At 45.2% G+C, this 23,508-nt stretch overlaps 1 protein-coding gene across 4 annotated transcripts; it reads right to left on the bottom strand.

The window, feature by feature from the left end:
* Nucleotides 1-790: 790 nt before the first annotated feature.
* LOC117068566 (tyrosine-protein phosphatase non-receptor type substrate 1-like) lies at nt 791-21,863 on the bottom strand. Of its 4 annotated transcripts, XR_004431170.1 has the most exons (9): nt 16,435-21,863; nt 15,270-15,590; nt 9,920-10,228; nt 7,304-7,471; nt 5,840-6,166; nt 4,679-4,788; nt 3,647-4,054; nt 2,694-2,865; nt 793-2,400 (listed from the first exon to the last, which is right to left on the bottom strand). XR_004431170.1 is itself a non-coding variant. In XM_033185922.1 (7 exons), the coding sequence occupies exons 1-6, from the start codon at nt 16,892-16,894 to the stop codon at nt 4,682-4,684; spliced, it is 1,692 nt and encodes a 563-aa protein (XP_033041813.1). In that variant the 5' UTR covers nt 16,895-21,863; the 3' UTR covers nt 3,574-4,054; nt 4,679-4,681. The 4 variants fall into 4 exon arrangements, 1 of the variants encoding a protein (XP_033041813.1); XR_004431169.1 differs by having other exon boundaries at nt 791-2,865; XR_004431171.1 differs by lacking the exon at nt 7,304-7,471 and having other exon boundaries at nt 794-2,865.
* Between the last annotated feature and the right edge of the window lie 1,645 nt (nt 21,864-23,508).

Below are 23,508 nucleotides of genomic sequence, written 5' to 3'. Positions count from 1 at the left end.
TGACTCTTAAATAGTGTGTACATGTAACTTTGACAAAGATAAACACTAATTTAGATCATTAGATGAGTGTTATAGGAGTTACACATAAAGGCCAGGTGTGGTGGCTCACACCTGTAATCTCAGAACTTTGGGAGGTGAGAAGGGTGGATCACTAGAGATCAGGAGTTCACTATCAGCCTGGCCAACACAGTGGAACCCTGTCTCCTGGTGTGGTGGCGTGCGCTTGTAATCCCGACTACTTGGGAGGCTGAGACAGGAGAATCGCTTGAACCTGGGAGGCGGAGGTTTCAGTGAGCCAAGATCACACCACTACACTCCAGCCTGGGCAACAAAGAGAGACTCCATCTAAAAAAAAGGGGGGGGAGTTATATATAGAAAGAATATCCATACTATTAGCACTAGTAAGAGAATTTCATAAGCTTTCCAGCTATAAGATTGATGTTCAAGGCCCGGCGCGGTGGCTCAAGCCTGTAATCCCAGCACTTTGGGAGGCCGAGACGGGCGGATCACGAGGTCAGGAGATCGAGACCATCCTGGCTAACACTGTGAAACCCCGTCTCTACTAAAAAAAATACAAAAATTAGCCGGGCGAGATGGCGGGCGCCTGTAGTCCCAGCTACTCGGGAGGCTGAGGCGAGAGAATGGCGTAAACCCGGGAGGCGGAGCTTGCAGTGAGCTGAGATCCGGCCACTGCACTCCAGCCTGGGCGACAGAGCGAGACTCCGTCTCAAAAAAAAACCAAAAAAAAAAAAAAAAAAAGATTGATGTTCAAAACTCAATTGCGATCCTATTCAGTAGTCAACAACCACTGAAAAAAGTAATAATAAATTTTAAGGATTCCATAAACTAGAAAATATTAAAGGCGTCTCTAACTAATGATGCATAAGACCATTATAGAGAAAAAACTGTAAAATTGTAAACTGAACTTCATAAAAGAAAACCTAAATAAATAGAAGTATACCACACCCATAAATGGGGAGGCTCAATACTGGAAAAATGTAAATGTCTCCAAAATAGTATATGAATTCCGTGGAATCAAATAATAAATCTAAAAGGATTTGTCATGAAACTTGATAAAGTGAGTCTAAAATGCATTTGGGCCAAGAATAGTCACAACAGTTTTGGATAAGAAAAGGTGAAATGATTTTCCCAAAAGATATCAAAACTTACTGTAGAGCTATGCTAAGTCAAATACAAGCATACCTTGGAGATACTGCAGGAGAATGTTGTGGCTAGTTCCATCATCTATCGAGACCACTGAAATTTTCTCCACATCAGCAATAAGTTTGTGTTGCTTTCTTATCATTCATGTGCTCACTGGAGTAGTATTTTTAATTTTCTTCAAAAACTTTTCCTTTGCATTCACAGCTGGCTGAGTGTTTGGTGCAAGAAGCCTAGCTTTCAGCCTGTCTCAGCTTTGAACAAGCCTTTTTTTACTAAGCTTCATCATTTCTAGATTTGATTTAAAGTGAGAGATTTGCAACTCTCGCTTTCACTTGAGCACTTAGAGGCCGTTGCAGGGTTATTAATTGGCCTAATTTCGGGTCACTGTGTCTTCCTGTGCCTCAGGGTAAGTGGGGAGGCCTGAGGAGAGGGAGCAAGATGGGGGAACGACCAGTAGGTGGAGCAGTCAGAACATACAAGACATTTTTCCATCAAGTGTGCTGTTTCATACGGACGTGGTTTGTGGAGCCACAAAACCGTTACAATAATAACACCAAAGATCACTAATCACAGATCATCATAATAGATATAATAATTATTATAATTTGAAATATTGCAAGAATTACCAAAATGTGACAGAGACACGGATTGGGCACATGCTGTTGGAAACATGGCACCAATAGACTTGCTCAATGCAGAGTTGCCACAAACCGTCAATTTGCGAAAAACGCAGTATCTGTGAAGTGCAGTAAAGTGAAGCACAATTTAATTTGCCTGTATTGACAGAGAGCTAGACAAGTAGATCAGCGGAACAAAGAGCTCATCAAAGGAACCGCAGATTTATAGACACTCACTATACAGCAAAGGTGGTAGTGGACATCAGGGAGTGCTGGATAATTAATCCTTCTAGAAAAAAGATAAGATTCCTACCACCTGTAAAACACATAAGATTCCTACCATCTGTAATGCATACACACACGTGTGCACACACACCACCAGAAAAATATAGCGACATGTGGTACGTGCCTGTAATCCCAGCTCGTTGGGAGACTGAGGCAGGAGAATTGCTAGAACCTGAGAGGTGGAGGTTGCAGTGAGCTGAGATCACACCACTGCACCCCAGCCTGGGCGATGGAGTGAGACTCCGTCTTTGCCTCAGCCAGTGTCCAGAAGAGCTTTTCCCAAGTTTTCTTCTTTTTGTAATTCCAGATTACAAAAAGAATCTTACATTTAAGTCTTAAAAAGATAAATTTAATAAAAATGCACAAGGTTTATATTAAAAAAACAAAGCTGTTTGTAAATGGCATAAAAGACAACATGAAAAATATAAAATTATACAGTGATCCTGAAAAAGAAGTCCCCATATTTATACCACTGTGTGTATAGTATAGGAATACTCTGGCTGTGTACATCCAATTCCCACTCCCAGCCTTTGTGCCATTGTTTCAGGTATTATATGATATTGATGCGTTATTATCATAACATCCACATTGCATTATTATTATTTTCAGTTTTAAACATTCACTTACCATCTATAGAGTTTTGTTTAAATGTCTTTTAAATTTATGCATCTATTTACTTTTTCTGTTCTTCATTCTTTTGTGTGGATCCAGATTTACACCTGGTGTCATTTTCTTTGTGCCTGTAGGGTGTCCACTAGTATTTCTTATAATTCAAGTCTGCTGGTGATGATTTCTTTTGCTTTTGTTTGATTTTAAAATATGTTAATATCAGCATGGAAGAAAGGAAAACTCCTTAACTCTTTAACTTCCTAAAAGGTATCTATTTTAAAAATGCAATAAACATTCAAAAATATTATATATATATATAGAGAGAGAGAGAGACAGATATAGCGAGATGAAAGGGATAAATGGAAAGAGTAAAACTTAAGCAACAATTGGAAAATTTTTTTATGTAACAAAAGCTCCCAAATCATACCAATACTGCAGCTTTGTGCACCAAGCTAGAGGAACAAGGCGGACTCTCCCACACATCCCCAGGGAACCAAATATAAGAATGTTTGCTGCAAAGTTGTACTAGCAAAACACTGAATGAAGCTTCAAAATCTATCTTGAGAAGAATTGATAAATTGTGGCATATTCTTACAATAGAAGACCACAGAACAGTGCAAAATTAATAAAATGTAGCTCCACATGTCAACAGGAATAAACCTCACAAACTGTGTTAAGCATAAAAAATAAAGTTCCAGAGTGCTGTGTACAGTATCATAGCATTTATATAATGTTAAAAATATAAAAGTAATACTATACATTGCTTAAGGATTTATACATATGTTATAAAGTTATAAAATCATGCTTGAGAATGATAAACAAATTCAGAACAGTGTTTTTTTTTTTTTTTTAAGAACTGAAGATCACAATGGCAAATGTTACTATTTTTAAAAGATAGGATGGTAGGTCCTTGGGTATTGCTTGTATTTTTTTTGTACATTTCAGAAGAGAAAAATGCTTATGCAACTTACCAGTGATTTCAAAATATATGTGTGTTTAAATGAAATCATATTTTCAAAAACTCTGCACAAAAGTAAAAACTGCTCTGAAAATTAAGGATTGTTCATGACCAGGGTAGAATGGAAACTTCTTTTCTTGATCAGCTTAATTCTCTTGGGTGAAAGCAGGGCCAATTTGAAGCTCAGTACATGAGGGTCAAGACATCCCTGGAATCCTTATGAAGTAAATCCGTCCCTGACTCAGCTCCAAAGCTCTGAGGGAAGGAACATCAGAAGGGTGTGCGGAAGGGAGCGTGTCTGCGATGGGGGTGGCAGGGACGGAATAAAGGGGTCTTTAGTGACCTATAAGTCCTTGCAGCTTCTCCCCGCTTGAACCCCTTCGAGAGGGCTGGAAGTAATGTATCACAGGGCATGCAGGGGCTGTAGAGAAAAAAATCATTCATTCATGTGTTTGTTTATTCATGTATTAATTTCACAAATATTTATTGAGCACATACTATATGGCAGGTATTCTGCTTGGTCTGGATTCGTGGCACAGATCAGAAGTAAGGCCCCTACTCATTACACCCCAACGCCACTTTCTGGATTCTAAACTCTCTCCCATATCCACATTCATCTTTGCCACTAGTCAGAACCTCCAAGTCCCTTGAATAGGTTCTATTCATTGATTTTAGCAGTACTTTCCTTATGCATCCCCAAAATATATCATATGAAAATTGAAACATGTAGCGGTGTATTGGGGGACTCTGGAGTTTGGGTCTCAACATTCATACCACTATCACACCTTTGATCTCCCCTACCCCCATCTCCAGGGTTCCAAAGAATAGAATTTGAAACCTTTCCACCTCCAAGGCACTACACAATGCATGGAGTTGAAAGACTCTGGGAATCGCAAAAAACATTTGGAGAAAATAAAGAGTGTTCACAACCTTCCCTTGAGGCTGGATCACTCTTGAGGGCCCCAGTGACTTTGTGGGCTTGCCCTGTAGGCCTCTTGCCAGCCTGTCACCCACTCCTGAAGACTAAGGCCCATCCTATGCTTACCTGTTACAGGTTCCACCTCCTGCAGATGTAGGTCGCTGTGAAACTCATCACCAGTAGCACCTTGAGGCCCAGGAGGAAAACCACAAAGATAAGGGCAGGCATCTCTGGACCTAAATGCCAAAGGATAGAAGGAGCCATCGCATGGGGGCTCTGTGAGTTTAAATGCCTTCTCTGAGGTCATGTAGTCAAGAAGTTCCAGAGCTTGCAGGTGGCACCTGATTCTGATTCCAAACCCATGTCTTCTCTCTACATTTAGTTCTCTCTTAGAAATAAGAGTTGACCTTGACCTATAAGCCTTACCTTGAATTTGGCTCAACAAATGCTGATTTGAATATCTGACACATATCAGCCACTGTGCAAGGCTTTAGAGGCACAAACCTAAGTATAATATAATCAGCTCCAAGTCCCAAAGGCCTGTGGTCATTTAATATAACTTTGCTACAATCCTAAGAGTTTGGTATCATTAGCACCATTTTCTAGATGAGTAAACTGAGGTTATGGGAAGGTAATTGACTCAGCTGCCTAAGTTTACAAAGCTGTAACTACTGGAAACTAAATTTTAAAATAATCTTACCTGAATTCAAATAATAGGTATCAATAGCTGACATTTATTGTAGACTGTATGTAAAGTTTACATGTATTAATTCATTTAATCTTCATAAAGACGATGAATTAGGAACCTTTTTTAGACGCTATCTACAGATAAGCAGACTGAAGCACACAGGGGTGAAGTGCCTGTGCAAGAATCAAATCGAAGAGCCTATTCTACCATTGAAGCAGACATCATGCAAGCAGGTTTTATGTGCAGGCAAGCTCACCTCCATATAACTGAAACAAATATTTTAAACAAGACAGCCTTGCTGACAACTACCTCAGAAGCACCAGTAGTGAGTGCACTAAGCTGAACTCTCTCTTGGGAATTTTGAAGGAGATCGAGCCAGGAGATCACTCTTCCCACAGAAATTAAAGAACCTTTCAGGATGGCCAGATTTAAAGGAATCCACCAGCCAGAAACCATTCCGGTTATTTAAGGAAACGCAGACTCTCAAGTGGGATAAGACCTCACTGATTATCAAGCTCTCTCTCCTCCCAGTACCTTCTGAAATCCACTCAGGATACAGAAGTGACCCCAGGTGCTCATAGAAGAAGACATGAACTTACCTGTGCTCCCAATGGGCTTATAAGCGGTGTGGGCTGCTGTGGACAGTATGAGGTTGGCCCGTTTGGGAGGCTGTCCCTCATGTTCCACCATGCAGGTAAGCACCCGCTCAGGCCCCTGCACTGATGCATTCACCAGCAGCAGGTTTTCCAGGGTGTAGGACCCATCATCATTCTTCTTGAATGTCGGTTGCTCAGTGCCTTTCAGTGTATGGCAATCCTCTAGCCAGGTGAGGTGCACGTTTTGTGGATAGAATCTTTGCACGAGGCAAGTAACGGCCACCAAGCTGGAGGAGGTGGAAGACTGGAACACTGTCACTGTAGGGGGAACTGACAAAGCCCAGAGAAAACAAATAGTTATTGTGGGAAGCCATCTGTAGGTGCCTGGAAGCTCCTTGAGGATGAAGTCATCTGCCTAGGCCTAACCAGAGCCTGCCACAGAGGAATATTTTAGGTATTGGTTAACAAATGCACACATAAGGAAATGCATGATTGAATGACAGTGCAAATTCATGAGTGAATGCATGCTTGGATGGATGGATGGATGGATGGGTGGATAGATGAATGGATGGGTGGGTGGATGGATGAGTGAATGGATGGATGGATGGATGGATGGATGAGTGGATGGTTAGATGGGATTGATGAAAGCCATTTAATCTTTCTTTTCTTTTTCACTTTGACCATTAAAGATGAAAAGATGAGGTATGAATTACACTGAAGAAGCTACAAATCATTTAACTTACTCTATGACTAGATAAATTTAAGATTTGAAGATTCACAGACTCTAAGTCTTAGAATCCAACATATTAAGATTGCACATAGGAAGGAGCTTCAGATTAGAGAGGTTAAGTAACTTGCCTGAGGGCACAAGTAGCAAAGGTGGGTTTACACCAGAGACAGCAGGTTTTACCTTTATGCTGTTCTAACACCCAAACTACAAGGCTATAAGCATTTATGATTCTAGGCTTCCAAAGTTATGATCTCATGACTTCTAGAATTTTTTCAACCAGATTTTCAGCTATGCAATAGAATGTACTCACAATAAGGAAAACTGGACAAATGTGAAATCTTACAAAACACTAAATATTTCAGTAGACTTCTTATGAACACACAACACCATGCAGCTCTAACACTAAACTAAGGGTTGGTTGATCCGGATTCTGGTCCTTGCACTGATACCATAGCCAACTGTGAGACCTATGCCAGTCACTTTCCCTCTGTTTCTAAGACTCTAAAATTATGAAATTCTCTGAGGTCAGATCAGCTCTCATGGGCCTAGTTAAGAGAGATTTCAGCTCTTGGTCTCAGGTAGAGGAAGCAACTCTTTTGGTAGTGCAATTTGAAGGAGTTACAGAAATCCAACTCCCAAATATTACTTTCTCATCCTCAACCTATCCAGACTTGTAAAATTTTATCAGTGATGTTGCTAATGGCAGCTGAGGCAGACACCCTCCCTGAGCTTATTACCTGAACTTAGTCTTTCCCTTTCAGCACACCAGGAGAGGACAGGGATCTCACGAAGGAAAGAGCAAGGCCTGAGAATGGAGGACTCCGGGTGTTGAAATCTTGGTAACTGGGGTGGTGCCCGTGGAGAAGAGGGCAGGGTAAGGTGCCTCCACACAACTGCCATGGGTTCTAGAAGGTGGCAAGGACCAAAAAATATAAAAACGGATAAGAGGCTGAGATGGCCCATTTCAACGGCCAATGAGTTTTCCTGGCTGTCTGGTGTCCGGGCCAGTGTTGGGAGGACAAAGGCCTGAGCACAGCTGATGACAACTGCTCCCATCCCATGAATGTCAATGTCTGAGGCAGTGTGCATGAATTTTCTTACTTAATTCTCACAAAACCAAATAATGTAAACACTGAAGCTACTTGGTATCAGAAAAAAAAAAAAAAGTTCCACTTAGAAGCAGCCTATACAAAATTAGGCCTCAATTTCATAGAAATTGTAAAAAAGGAATTGGTTGGAACGTCATCTTGAAAAGCATTTAAATTTTTAAAAATTTACTTAATGTGTATTTGCATATAAATATAGAATATAATTGCCAAGAGGCACCAACTCTTAGAAGAATAAGTGTTAGGAGTGGACGGAGGCTGGCATGGTTTTTTCTCAGAATTTATACTATAGTACCAACAAATCCTTCATTTCAAATCTCACACAATCATTAAAGAGTAATTTTGAAAAATCATTTGAAATTATTTGAGTGTCCTATCGATTTTCATAGGGGGCTCTGTTCATCGAAATGCTCTCTTTTGAAGTGCCCACAGTATCATTAGTATAATGAATTTTTTCTTATTATTATGTTTCCATTTTTAACAGTCAAAGGCTTTGCCTGTGATCCCTGCAGCTCCCCAATATCACCTGCCTCAACTTCTTGAAATACAACTTTTGCAAGATCTCAGATTGCACTTTGCAATGAATATGGATTCAATTTGCACAAGATAGTGTGAGGTTTGCCACACTTCAATCAAGGCAAGACCAACCCTATAGCAGAGGGTTTCTGGGCTCCACACCTCCTCTCCCAGCTGCCTGAACTCACTGCAGTGGTGCAAAGCAGTACCGCTCACACTGAGTCCCACCTTGGGCTTCCAAAACCCTTTCCTCTTCTCTGCCTCGGATTTCTCTCTGTAAACATGAAATGCCACCTCCCCACTGCAGGCACATCCGCACCTCTCCTCCTTCATGAGATAATTCTCAGGCATATTCTACCCAGTTCTTCAGAGGGTATCCAGTGTCATTGGGCCCCAGTGGTCCACAGGGGCACCCAGCTCAATAACTCACTCTTTCTTGGCTGACTCCCTGCAAAGCTAGTATCTCTCTCCCTGCCCCTGCCCCCATCCCAACCTCTCAGCATCACCCTCCAACCACCTGCCCCCAAGTCCTGGGTTCAGGCTTTGCTTTCAGGAGAACTCAAATAAAGACAGCCACAAAGATATTTCCATGAGAGGAAGCACAGCCCTGAGATGCATGCAGTGTTGAATAGGGAAGGGCTTGGAGTGGGAGCTAATTTTATATGTAATCAATTATTTTTGAAAATTTGTATTTTCTATAACTTTTGCTTCTCAACACAATTGTCCTAGCTCCAGAGAATTACATAATAAATACTCAGATAAGGAAGAATCCCTGAACTATCATTTCTCTATTTTACAGACAAAGATACTGAGGATGGGAAAACATAAGCAACTTGCAGGAGATCCCATAACTGGTAAATAGAGCAGAGTTGGAAGCTGGAATTCATGCCAAGGTTTCTCACTCACCAGCTTTACAACCTTAAGCAGCCTTCACTTCTTTGAGCCTCGGTTTCCTTCTGTAACCCACAAATGGCACAAGCAGTATAGGGCAGTTCTACACATTAAAGTCCATTCACACGAGTGTGCTTTACTGTCTGTGAGCTGTAAATGTTTGAGACATTACTACCAATATCTTCCTCCATGTAATAAGATGTGTTTACTTCCTAATAGCACACTTCTCCCCCTATTTTGTGAACGAGAAAATGAAGAGAGACATATTTTGTAGATTTTAAAGTCCAATATACTTTCAAGGAATTAATTTTACTGCTATACAAGCTTGGACTACTCACTTGCCTTCTCTGACTTTTACAGTTGTCAGAACAATGGAATGAGCATGAAGATTTCTTCTAGGCATGATACCTTATGACCTCATGGAATTCGTGTCAGCCAAGCATTGGTTCAACCCATCTAAAGACATCATAGGCCCTAGAATTTAGTTTCCTAAGCCCTCCAAATCTTCTTCATATAAACTAATGATAATAAAAAAATTGAATTCCCAGAAGATATCCTGTCTCCATTTTACAGATGAAAGAAGTGAGTTCTGAGAAGTGCTATAATTAATAATACCAATTAACAACAACAATTGCCACTTCTGAGTAGTTAGTATGAGCAAGGCACTGTCTTAAGCACTTTACAGGTATTATTTCACTAAATTCTTGCCTCAATCAAACAAGGGATGTGCTTGCTTATCTTTGAGGGCTCTTACTCATTTTTCATTGAGGAAACTGAGGCTCAGAGAAGTCCCCACCCCATCTCTGCACTGCCTCAGCTGAGCAGAGAGACAGATCTTACCCCGGAGGTACTGGTCCAGGCCAATGGTTTTCTGGAAAAACAGCGTCAACTTCTGCTCAACATGGCAAATGACGTGGGAGAATACATCATCATCCGTCAGCAGGACAAGCACACTGCTGGTCACATTGTAGGTGTGTCCACTGTACTGGATGCTGGTCTGGGGGTTTGGGAGCTCGTGTTTGTTTTTAAGCCAGGTCACAGTAACCTGGTGTGTTGCGAACCCTGAGGATGTGTAGGTCAATCGGATCCTTGTGCCGGGCTCAGATCGCTGAAGGGGGCCTTGCAACTTGTAAGGCTGCACACTCCGGCCTGCAAGGATAGACCCCTCCCATGAGAGGGCACAGAAGTGCCTGAACCCCCGTGTGAACAAATACACAGCATCTGCCAAGAAGCCCATTGCTTCCTCTTTCATAAGATGTAAAGGTTATGTTCTGATAGGAACCAGTTTCCGAATCTGGTATCAGAGGCCAATGAAACTGTAGAATGGGCAACAGCAGTTTGTAAGGAGGTAAACTCCTACAGATACTGCGTAGTGGACACTCACTTGGCACTTTACCCTGCCTACAGGCTCTTCCCTAAGTCACTGAGTTCTCACAGCAGCCCTCAGAAGTGGGAGCTGTTACTATTCCCATTTCACAGATGAGGAAACTGAGGCCAGACAGGCTAAATAACTTGTTAAGGTCCACTAGTCAGTGGCAGAGCTAGGATCTTAGCCAGGTAATCAGGCTCCACGGTCAGCATCCCTTACTGTCACTCAGCCATACCCTCGGTCTTTGAAAATGGAAGAGAACCTCACTTCTCAGAGGCCAGGTCATGGAGAAGACGTTAGAACCATAGAGAAAAGTTAGGAGCACAGGCTTTAGGATCTCACTCAACCCAAGTTTACGTTTCTAGCTCTCCACTGGAGCCCAAGCAACTTAACCCTCAGAGTTTCAGTTTTCTCATCTGCAAAATGGGGATGATTTGTTTTTTATAGAAGAAGAATGGCTTAAATTTTATAACAATTATTCATCTCATTTTGATATCTGGAGTATAATTAAATTCAGACTTCCTTTGTTTATTTAGCCATTAGGTTTGATGAAGTATATTTTTCTTTTCTTTCTTTTTATAAATTTTATTTTACTTTAAGTTCTGGGATACATGTGCAGAATGTGCAGGTTTGTTACACAGGTAAACATGTGCCATGGTGGTTTGCTGCACCTACCAAGCCGTCACCTAGGTATTAAGCCCCGCATACATCAGCTGTTGGTCCTGAGGCTCTCCCTCCCCTCACCCGCTGCAAAAGGCCTTGGTGTCTGTTGTTTTCCTCCCTGAGTCCATGTGTTCTCACTATTCGGCTCCCACTTATGAGTGAGAACATGCTGTGTTTGATTTTCTCTTCCGGCATTAGTTTGCTGAGGATAATGACTTCCAGCTTTATCCACGTCCCTGCAAAGGACACAATCTCATTCCTTTTTATGGCTGCACAGTATTCCATGGTGTATATGTACCACATTTTATTTATCCAGTCTATCACTGATGGGCATTTGGGTTGATTCTGTGTCAAGGAATTAATTTTACTGCTTTGCTATTGTGAATAGTGCTGCTATGAACATACGCATGTACATATCTTTGTAATACAATGATTTATATTCCTTTGGGTATGTACCCTGTAATGGAATTGCCGGGTTAAATGGTATTTCTGGTTCTAGATCCTTGAGGAATCACCACACTGTCTTCCACAATGGTTGAACTAATTTACATTCCCACCAACAGTGTAAAAGCATTCCTATTTCTCCATGGCCTCGCCAGCATCTGTCATTTCTTCAGTTTTTAATACTTGACATTCTGACTGGTGTGAGATGGTATCTCATTGTGGATTTGATTTGCATTTCTCTAAGAGTTAATTAATAAATTAAGGGATGTAACTAAGTAGAATATGTGGCATACAGTAATCACTATATAAATGGTAACCATCAGCACCATATATTCACAATGACCTTCCAAGGAATTATTAATCGTATTTTTAATATTAACAGATAAAGAAAAGGCTCAGGGAGGGTTAGTGACTCATCCAAGGGCCTCACAGTGAATAGAATTGACACTGTAACCCAGGAGTTCTGACTCCAAGTCAAGGCCTTTTTCCGTTACTTCATAGCTGCCTCTACTTCTGCACAGTTGGTTCCATATTAAATGACCTTTAATATTGTCCTACTTGCAGCTCAGCTCTAGGCTAGGCACCATGGAGACGACAGTCACTACAGATAACTTGCTATGGGTCCCATTGTCCAGATGCCAGGCAGGAGTCAAGGAAAAGAATCTTAAGCAGGGCTCCTTGAGGTGGGTGTAAGAATTGTCATTGCACCGAAGAAAAACTTGACTCAGAAAGGGAGTTGTGGCCAGGTGCGGTGGCTCACGCCTGTAATCCCAGCACTTTGGGAGGCTGAGGCAGGTGGATCACCTGAGGTCAGGAGTTCAAGACCAGCCTGAACAACATGGTGAAACCCCATCTCTACTAAAAATACAAAATTAGCTGGGCGTGGTGGTGTGTGCCTGTAATCCCAGCTACTTGGGAAGCTGAGGCAGGAGAATCACTTGAATCTGAAAGGCAGAGGTTGCAGTGAACTGCAATCACACCATTGCACTCCAGCCTGAGCAACAAGAGCAAAACTCCATCTCAAAAAAAGAAAGGGAGTTGTTTTGTCTTAGGTCACATGACTGGGGACACTGATCTGTTTGACTCCAAAGTTTGGCCACCTCGAAACATAAGAGCCAGTCCCTGCTTCAAGGATGTGAGAGTCTAATCATGGAAGATGGGTGTAAATGGAATAAAACCCCAGGTTAGGGGACTTTCAGAACACCCTTGTAGTTTAAGTACCAATTGTGAGAACTAAATGATATGGACAGATAAGACCACACAATTCAGGAAGAAATAAATATCAGAAATAGAGCATTTAAAATTGAGATTAGAGAAGAGACTTGAGATAACACTAAGCTTTGTATTCTCAGGCAGGATAGGAAAGAAAAATGCAGAAAAACACATTGAATTTTTGAATAGACATGCCTGCATTCTAACCCCAGCTATGCTGTTTGGAACCTCTGAGACCTTGGTCCCTGTGCTAGCTCTGGGCTCTGTTGTAGGTTCAGATAACATATCTGAGGATGCCTAATGTGCAGTAAATGCTCTACGGGTGTCAGCCAGTAGGAACAGAGACACAGAGTGGGGAGTGCACAAGAGATGACGGTGATGATGAAGGCATTTATGAGCCAGGTTGGGGAAGGATAGCTGCAATGCTTTGTTAACACCAAATAGAAAGGGGCCTAAATGCCAGAAACGGAAGGGGCTGCCCTTCCCCCTGCAGAGTACGGGGCCCCACAAAGCTACATAGGGGAGCCATATAATCAAAAGGATGCTCCCAGGGGGTTAATGTTGCAGCAGTGGGCCAGATAGACTGTATGCAGGCAAAAGAGAAAAATAAGAGAAGAAAAACCCAGCATGAGTCAATAAAGAAATATTGTAACTTGCTTCTGATCAGAAAGGACCAGTTTCCAGTTTTTCGACCAGACCTGTGTGTCCTGCTGGGTGAGTGTTTTTCTTATTTCTGCTGGACAACAGACAAAAAGGCACGGAGAAATTGAAAGCTGAGGGGGATCATTCTCCTTAAGAATTCTTACAGCAGCCAGATAGAGGCCAATTCCGTCAGGGAGAGAGAGAAGGGGAGGTAGAAGGCCCTGGTGGGAAATGGGCTGTTGTTGCTGGTCCGGCACCCGTCCACCCTTGCTCTGGCAGTGGCCTGCACTGTAATACTCGTACACAGAGGCAAACACCCTCACCGCCCAAAAGGGACAGTCCTTTCTGGCTTCATGTGGTTCCGGAGAGCTGTGAGTCCATATGCTGGCTTACTCCTAGTTCGCCAGGCCCGGCCAATCCTAATAACCTCCACCCACCCTCTCGGACACTGTCTGCCCCCACCACCCAACAGGCCCACTCTGGACCGGTAATTCATTCTCCCAAGCTGGTCCAAGCTGGACCAAAGGAAAGCAGCCCGCACTCTCTAAACCTGAACTGCCAGCAGACATCTCCCTCTTGTGGGGAAAATCGTTTGAGGACAGAAAGAGTGAGAGAGATCGGAGGTAGAGGAGATTCCGGAAGGCAAGGCCCGACAGAAAAACTATCAGCAGAGCCAACAGACATCCCACAAAATGGGAGAAAATATCCACAAACTATGCATCCGACAAAGATCTAAGATCCACAATCTATAAGGAACTTACATAAATTCACAAGTAAAAAAAAACAACACCATTAAAAACTGGGCAAAGGATGTGAACAGCTACTTTTCAAAAGAAGACATAACCGTGGCAAACAAGCTTGTGAAAAAATGTTCAACATCACTAATCATTAAAGAAATGCAAATAAAAACCACAATGAGATATCATCCTACACCAGCCAGAATGGCTATTATTAAAAAGTCAAAAAATAACAGAGGCTGTACACCAAACTCCCCCAACACACAATTTACCTGTATAAAAACCTGCACATGGGCCCTGAACCTAAAATCAAAGTGTAAAAAAAAAAAAAAAAAAAAAAACAAACAAAAAAAGGTAATATAAAAAAACACTCAAAAAAGGGAGAAAGTGAAGAGGACAAGGAAAAAGAGAAGAATGGAAGGAGAAGGAAAGTGAGGGGGAAAAGGAAGGGGAGAGGAGGAGGAAGATCTGTTCTGACCCCGTGTAAGGGTCTGCCCTGACCCTAGGTAAAGGCCTACACTGACTCCAAGGGCCTGTCCTGACACCATGTAAGTGCCTGTCCTGACCCTATGTAAGGGGCTGCACTGATCAGGTCCTGTCTGACCCCATGTAAGGGCCTGTCCTGACCCCGTGTAAGGGCCTGTGCTGACCCTGTGTAAGGGTTTGTCTTGACCCTGTGTAAGGGCCTGCACTGACCCCATGTAAAGCCCTGCACAGACCCTCTTTTCCAGCTGAATTCAGAATTCTGGCCTCTCTTTAAAGGTGCCATCCAGAAACTTTCAACTGTGCCAGTCTTGATTAATAGCCTTTCTATAAGGCACTTTGGTGCTCAGCAGTCCTTAATCTCTGCCATTTCTTTCAGTCAAGTGTTAAGATGGAGAACTTTCAACATCAAGAATGCACGGAATTAGGGAACAGGAGTCCCACCCTTTCTTCTTGGGGAGGGTGTGGAGGAAGGCATAAGGAGTGGAGTTTGGGGGCAAATGCATGAGAGTTGTATCACCAGCTGAGGGTATCCTTCCATCCTTCACCATCACCTGATGCCGCCCTGAGTCTCCGACCCTCCCCAGCCATGCTGCCCACAGGGGATGTCGAGAGGGGCTGGGTCAGAGGCTGCACCCACCTTTCCCCTGCCTGTGCACCTGGCCTTGCAGGGTGACATTGGCCTTGAGCGGGGGCTGCTCATCCTGGACAACCCAGCAAGCAAACTCACGCTCCTCCGGCGTGACCTCTGCCTGCCACGTGTGCTCCAGAGAGTATGTCCCATCTCGATTTCTGGTGGCCTGAGGGGACACTAGGGTCTGAATCATGCGCCTGTTCTCCATCCAGGTGAGTCGCAGGTGGGCGGGATAGAAGCGAAGGACGTGGCAGGTGAGATTCACTCTGTCTTGCACACGTACACGGGTCCCAGAGGTTTCAGTGGTGATCTTCAGGGTGGGGACAACTAGACAGAGGAATAGGAAGTAAGATCTGGTGAAATCAGCCCCTGCCTGTGGCCACCCACGCTTCCCTCTCCCAGGGACCAGCCTCAAGGTCTCTCGCCTTTTTGTAAAGAAATAATTTTTTCTCGTATGCACAATGTAAAGCAAATAGGGCTAAATGTTAATATTCATTAAATATGGGTAAAGATACAGGGGTGTCTGCTATATTCTGTATTTTTGGAATATTTCATATCAGAAAATGTAATTTTAAGAATTACTAAAAGGTGATGCCCATGAGGACAGGGACTTTATTTTGCTCATTGCTGCATCCCCAGCACTGAGCCCAGTGTCTGGCATACAGTGGATATTCATTATTATTAAATGAATAATAAACATTTTAATTAAAAAAAACTGTAACAATGACATTAATAGAACAAAGATGTTTAGAAACGGAGTCTGGGACTCCGTTATTGGGACTCCGTTATCTGGGACAGATAATAACAAGATGAAACATTCATAAGTAAGTTACTGCATGCCAGGCACCGTTATGTGTGTTTTATAAGGAATAATTCATTTAATCTTCACAGGACACCTATGAAGTAGGTCCTCATCTTATTCCTATTATATAAAGAAACTGGCATTAAATAGTCACATAACTCGCAAGATCCCACAAGTTGTAAAGTGGCACCGCTAGGATTAAAACCCAGACAGTGAGCCCCTGGAACCTGCGATTATAGCCACAATACACATGATCAGAAATCAGTGAGGAATTTCATTTCCCCATTTATGAAATGAGGCTTTGGGTAAAACTCCTGAAAGCTGGATGCTTCCAGGGTTAATGTCCACCCCACCCGACTGCCCACTCACCTCGGAGCACTTGGGAGAGATTCATGGTTGTTTTCAGGGGCTCTACCAGGGCCCTGTGGGTGACTTCGCAGGTGATCTCAGATGAGACATCCTGTGGGGTCAGTGTCACCCATGCCTTGCTGGTGATGAAGTCATTGCCTTCATTGTCAGGCACCAGGCGCTGAGCTGAGGCTGGATGTTCATCACTGTCCTTCAACCAGGTAACACTGAAGTCCCGGGAGAAGTCCTTGGAGATGAAGGGGCCAGCAGTACAGTTGAAAGGCACCGAGTCTCCAGGGCTTGTTCTCTGAGATGGACCAGTCAGAGAGATGAAGGGCTGTCCAGCTAAGGAAAGAGCAACTGTGACTGCACACTGAGGGTGGCACACACCCCACAGGCACCAGTGGCACCAGAGGTGTGTCAGGCCCGGGAACCTACTATGTGCTGTGTCTGGTTCCGTCTTCAGACAGCACATCAGCATTTGATCACAAGAAAACAAGCAAATGCAAATGTAGTTACGACTGAGCCCAATGCCCTCAAGAAAACCCAAAGAGTGCACAGATGGAGAATACGGGGAGGACTTATTCTAGAAGGGCAGCTGGGGAAGAATTCCTTGAGGAGGTGACATCATTGAGCTGAAACCGAGGAATGAATAGGAGCCAGCCATGGGAAGGGACAGAGGAAGGACATTCCAGACAGCAGGGATGGCAGGAGAGAAGGACCTCGGGCAGGGATAGCTTGGTGGGCTTGAGAAACCAAGAAGTCTGTAGGACCCTAGTGTCATGGCAAAGAGGTCCAGAGTGAGAAGAGCCTGGGGACCATGGTGATAATCTTGATTCTATTCTGAGAGTGATGGGAAACCAGAAGAGACTTTGATAGAGGGGCAAAGTGGTCTGATGTACATTTTTTAGAGGATAACTGGGGTTGTGTGGAGAATGGGAAGGAGGGTGGCAGGAATGGAAGCAGGGCGATCAGTGGGGAAGCTGGTACAGGCCTCCAGGCCAAGGTGATGGTAGCCTGGACTAGGGTGGTGAGAAAAGGAGACTTGAGACACATTTGGAAGATACAGCCCACAGGACTCAGTGATGGGCAGGATAGGGGGTGAGGGACAGAATGAATTATGGATCAACAATTCCCAGGTGTTCTCTAGAGCAGCTGTGTGGGTGGTAGCTCTACGTTTTGAGATGGGAAGAACTGGGGAAGGACCGGGTTGGGATAGGAAGGGAATGGTGATGAATCAGGATTTCCACTGTGGATGTAAGTTTATAAGGACTTGAATGTAAAGTCAAGAATCACTCCAACAGGGATGGTTGGCCTTCCTACTCAGGTCCCTCCCATCAACACCTCACTAGACCCCCGTCGTCTGCTTGCTTACCTCCAGTGACAGAATGCTCTCCATGAGAAGCAGCTCCATTTACCCTCACACACAGCTAGGACTATGACAAAATATTTCCTGCTTCTGGGGTATAACCTGAGACCTGTCTCCCAGAATTTTTCCAGGAAAACTGCAGGATGAGACTCACCCCTCCTCCTAAGGACAGCCCTGCAGAGCTCTGGAGCAGGAACCTCCCCAAGTCTTTGCAGCATTCCCTGAGCCCCTGCTCTGCACCAGGTCAGGAGTTGGGTGCTGAGACCACAGAGATGAGTCAGACGGGATCCCTACCCTTGAGAAGCATCTGGTCAGGTGCAGGGGAAAGGCAAATAAACAACCAATGACAAGCAGGATGACAGGCAGAGGGCAGCGCAGGAGGCCATAGGAACTCATCCTCTTAGCACACAGCTCTGGTATCTTCTGGACTGTGCTCTGCCTTTATCAACCACCCTGCACACAGCACCATGTGGTTCAGAAAACACTTTCAGCCGTGTATGCTTCTTTTCCTCCACATCCCAGCTATGGGAGGCTGGTATTATTGTCCCCACTTTCAGAAGAGGAAACAGAGACTCAGAAAGGTCTTGTGACTTGCTCAAGGTCACATAGCCTATCAGTGGCTAAGGAAGGAGGGTAAGAAGGCCGGTCTGACTTTGGGTCCAGGACTCTTCCATGTCTCCAATGCTGGAGGCTCCATCACTCTGGCAACTTCTCTCTCTCTTTCTTTCTCTCTCTCTGTCTTTTCCAACCTTACACCCTTTCTGATCCAGAACAGGTAGCCACCCAGACTAGAGTTGACATCAGGAAAACTGGGAGGTAGGCTCTTCTTTTACCTCCTGACCTCCCCTGAGCCCCTCACCCTTAGTTCACTTCCTCCTCTGATCCCCCAGCTCCCACCAACTCCCTTTATCCACAAGGTCTACATTGAAGAAAAGATGAAAAATAGCACCTGACTGGCAAGAAAACAGTTCGGTCACGTCTTCTGAGCCTGTCTCCCTTCAGGAAGACACGGTGGCTGGATTTGGTCATTCCTGGGGGTCTCCTTGCCTGCCCTGAGGGTCTCTCTGGACAAGAATGAGGACTCACCTGTGAGTCCCAGCAGAAGGGTGGGCAGGAGGGAGCCCAGGGCCCACCCAGGTGTGGTAGCCATGGTGAGAGACTCACAGTGCTCCTGGTCTGTTCCCGGTGACAACCACTGGATAAGGCCCTGAAAGAGCCCAGGAGCCACTGACCAGCCTCTGACAGCCTGGAGCAAGCCTTATACTTCCCAGTTGCTCACCCCACCCCATTCCCTGCCATGCCTGGAGCAGAGGCTTGAGCCACAGTGAGAGAAGTGGTCACTGTGGCCAAGGCCTCCTTCCAAGCCCCAAACCTTCAAGCCTGTGGTGTCTAGCCAGGGAGGCATCTGGAGCCTTTCACTGGGTTCCAACTGTCTCTGATTCCCCATGAGCAAGACAGGGAAGTGGTTGAGCTCTGCCTCAAGCTTCAAGCCACAAAGCTGGCTTCTGATAGGCTGAACCTTGATGTCCCTTCTCCTGGAGGCTCCTCCATGCTGAACAAGCAGCGTCAAAAGCCTGCCCTGTCCCGGACCCAGACACGGCTTCTGGGAATGCAGAATGGATCAGACATGGGCCCAGAGGGTTGAGAAGTGAGCCTTGACATACACAACCACGTGCAACCAAGAAAGACCCTAGACTTCGAAACCCAACCCTTGCCTCATGGCTTCACTAGGCTTGCACAATGGCAGCACGGATTACCCGTGGCCCAGAATTGTCTACTAGGCTCCAAGTTGGGGAAACATGAATTTGAAACACAGCCACCAGTTTCCCTGACCTCCCTATGAAAACAACCTCTCCCTTTGGTCTCTCCATTTGCTTACCCTGCGTTACTTGGCTTTCCAATGGTTAGCCCTGATGCATACTTATTTGTTTTTATCCACTTCCCTCATGAAAAATAAATGATTTGCCCTGAAGACTACTGATTTTTGTTCATGACTGTAACCAGCAGCCACATAGTGCTGGGCACAGAATAGATACTCGGTAATAACAAATGAACCTTTGGGGCCAGGTATGATTACAAAGCAGCCAAGCCTGGCCTGCTCCCCGGCCATCCCATCTCTTTGGGGTCTGTACACTCAGCTAAAGTGGAGGGAGAGGATAGAGAGGAGTTGTCAGCCTGGGGGAGGTTGTTACGGAAACTCCCCCCAACCTCACAACTCCCCACCACCACCCAGCCAAGCAAGGTACCCTAAAATGACTCCTAGATACTGGGTGCCTGCAGGAGGAGGGGGCTGGCTTCTCTTTTTCCAGGTGTCTCCTGAAGCAACAGTGAATTTGTTGATCCACCTTGATGTTGCCCTGAGCAAGAGAAAAAGGAACTGAAAAGAGATGGCAGGGTAGAGGGACGGGGTGGCAGGGCAGCAGCTCAAGCTTCCTCCTTGCAGAGTGGCAAGGGGGTGAGGTCCATTGAAAGGAGGGAGCTGAGCTTAGAGCATCCCACTCAAGAGAGATGACCACTGGCAAGAGGGCCTAGGAGTAAGAGACTGCAACATGGACTCTAGCGGGGAGCTATGAACCTGGATCAGATCATGCATAAGAGAGACTGTGTAGCAGACTGTGTACCCCCACAGCATACACACATGGGCACACCCACACGCACATGCATGCATGCATGCACACATGCAGGATCCTCCTAGGAATCCACACCTGTGCCCTAGGAGGCAGCTGGCTTCCAGAGTCCAGCCATAGTGAACAGAGCATTGTTGAACAGAGCATAATGAACAGAGCATTGTTGGGTAAAAGGTCCCTCGTTTTCCATCTTCCCTCCCAGGCCCTAACACACCAGATGATAGACAGACTCAATTCAGGGAAAGGAGGAGGAACAAAAGGATGCTTTACCTCCATCCCTTCCAGATCCTTCAGCAGGGACTTGGGGGCAGCATTGGGCTGGGGTGAGGGGAGGAGGTGGATGCTGAACTAGACGTAATTGTTGGCATTTTCAACCAGACTAGTTTGGACTGGCCTTAACAGGGCCTGACACAGAATATTTTGTTTTGATAAAATTATTCATCTACCCTCAGTTCCTTGGTGACACTAGCCACATTTCAGGGGCTCAATAGTCACATGTGGCTACTGGCTACCATAGCGGACAGTGAGGTCTTGGGTGAAACATTCCTTCATCAGGGAAGTCTTTTCTACCTAATGTCTTCCCGTGGGTTCAAATACATCCTTGCAGAGCATTTATCACAGTTATAATTAAATTGTTAACTTGAAACTAGTTGCATAATAATTATTTCCCTTATTAGACTGTAGGCTCTGGAGCACAGGGACCATGTTCTTGGTCACTAGTGTAAATAAGTGCTGGATGAATGTTTGTTGGATGGATAGATGGGTGGATGGATGGATGGATGGATGGATGGACGTATGGACCCATGGATAAACAAACTAGGAGGAAGGCATGTGCTACAGGGCAAAGGAAAGAAGGAAGCACTCCCACTGAGAAAGCAGAGAAGGCTTCCTGGAGGAAGTGGGCTTCTTTCAGGGTTCCTATCTCTGCCCTCCAGCTTAATCATACCATTTACATAGACGGAGTAGACTGGCGACACTCACGCTAAGCTGCAGTGGGTGGGCAGCTATGGACGGCCTGCCTTGTGAGGCTGGAAGGCTGAAGGGGAAGTGGGGAAGATGGGGTTTTCCAAGGGATGGCCTGAGGAATGCCAAGTTACCTACAGGGCTCGCTCAGGCCGGGCCTTGCATCCACTGGGTAAGGCTCGGCTTCCTCTGAGTAGAATCATGTCAGTCTCCTTCCTTATTCTAGCACCGGCAAGAATTGGCTGTCACCTACTCTATAAGCATGACCTTTTATAGGAGCTGGGGACCCAAGAGCCCTCATCATGATTATGGGCTCCTGTGCTGGCCTAACAGGCTGAGGGACCAGAAAGGACAGAGAACTGCTAGCTCTTCAGAAAAGGGACATTGGGCCAGGCACGGTGGCTCACACCTGTAATCCCAGCACTTTGGGAGGCCGAGACAGGCAGATGACGAGGTCAGGAGTTCGAGACCAGCCTGACCAACATGGTGAAACCCCATCTCTACTAAAAATACAAAAATTAACTAGGCATGGTGGCACGCGCCTGTAGTCCCAGCTACTTGGGAGGCTGAGGCAAGAGAATCGCTTGAACCCAGGAGGCAAAAGTTGCAGTGCGCCAAGATCTTGCCAGTGCACTCCAGCCTGGGGATGGAGCAAGACTCTGTCTCCAAAAAAAAAGGACATTGATACTCCTAAAATCCAACTCCTTGCTCCAAGGACCCATGGATCTTTTACCCTCACCCCATCTTCTTAGACTCATCCTCGACAAGCTGCACATGTCACTCTGAGCCTCCTGCGAACACAGGTCCATGTCTCCCCAACACAATGATCAGCCTCCTTGGGGACAAGAACCCTTCCTTGTCCACTTGCTCCATGTCTGAGACCTCAGTGCCTTGCACAGCCTCTGACACTGAAGAGCCCCTGAACATGCATGTGTTAAATCAGTTCGTTTCATTATTTATTTACTTATTCCTCCATCAGTTCTTTATAGAGTGCCAATTATGTAGCAAGCATCATTCGGGGCACAGAGCAAGTGAGCAGTGAGCAAGATAGTAAAAATAAAGGAATAACTAGGCAGTATAATTCCAGGGAGGTTAACTGGTAAGAAGAAAAATAAAGAAGGCAGGGGATAGAGAGTGGCGGGGTATATTTTAGACCGTGTGCACAGGAAGCCTTTTCTGGGCTTTTCTGTTTCATTCAGCTGAGACCTGAATGAAGGAAGTGGAAGTCACAGGGAGTTCTAGGAAAAGAATGTTCCAAAGAGAGGAATGCACTTGCAGGGCAGGCATGAGCTGGGCATACGTGAGCCACAGCAAGGTCACTGTGGTGGGAGCAGAGTGAGGGGACAGATGGTCATGGGAGAAACTGCAGGACTTGATCTTGGAGGCTGTGTGTGATGAGGTAGGAGTAAAATCTGTGTGCAATGCTTTGCGCAGAGAGCAGTACCGGAGCAGGATCCAGGTCGCAGATGGGAAACTCACACTCTGGTGGCTGTGTGTATGTGTGTGTTGGAGGAGGGACAGACTGGAGGTGGGTGAGGAAGGAAGCAGGGGAGAAGAAGAAGCAAGAGGCCACTGCAGTTGGGGATGACTGGACACAGGACTCTGGAGCTGGGGGAGAGATGAGTGATGGAGATGGGGGATAGATATTTGCAAGTTGTCAACTTGTGGATGGTTTCCACATGGACATTGCATAGGATGAAACCACCTCGGGAAAGAAGAGATCGGGGGAGAGGGAAAGGGGGAAGGAAGGTCCCGGGGCTGGGATTCTGATCTGGCTCTGCCATCAGTTTGCAGGGTGAACTTGGGCCATCTCTCTGGGCTTTGGATTCTACAGCTGGACATGGAGGGAACTGACCTAGGTGATCTCTAAGTATCCTTCTTCTTTGAATATTCACAGGCCTGGTTTCATTTCCTGTACCCAGGAGTTTCAGTCTGGGCCGGGGCTCCACTCACCCCACTGCTGAGCCTGCTGGCTGACTCCTGCATTGCACAGGGCCCCACTCTCAGAGGGACCTGCACTTGATTTACTGCTCTGCTGTTACTGTTTTGAAACATTTAATTATTCTGGGACATGCTCTGCTAATTATGTGGCCAGTGCTACCATGTGCCTTTGGTCTACTGCTGTGAGATGAGGCA

Source organism: Trachypithecus francoisi, unplaced genomic scaffold (assembly GCF_009764315.1).
Source record: "Trachypithecus francoisi isolate TF-2019V2 unplaced genomic scaffold, Tfra_2.0 Lachesis_group21, whole genome shotgun sequence".
Lineage (NCBI taxonomy): Eukaryota > Metazoa > Chordata > Mammalia > Primates > Cercopithecidae > Trachypithecus > Trachypithecus francoisi.
Note: the sequence above shows the minus strand (reverse complement) of the source record. Positions and strands in the feature narration are given on the sequence as shown.

Coding starts and splice junctions, on each gene's coding strand:
- LOC117068566 (XM_033185922.1), bottom strand. CDS start 16,894: ATGCTGATGTGCTGTCTGAAGACGGAACCAGACACAGCACATAGTAGG. Junction 10,229..15,269: donor GGTGCACAGGCAGGGGAAAG/GTGGGTGCAGCC, acceptor CTATCCTTGCAG/GCCGGAGTGTGCAGCCTTAC. Junction 7,472..9,919: donor CCTGGACCAGTACCTCCGGG/GTAAGATCTGTC, acceptor GCCACCTTCTAG/AACCCATGGCAGTTGTGTGG.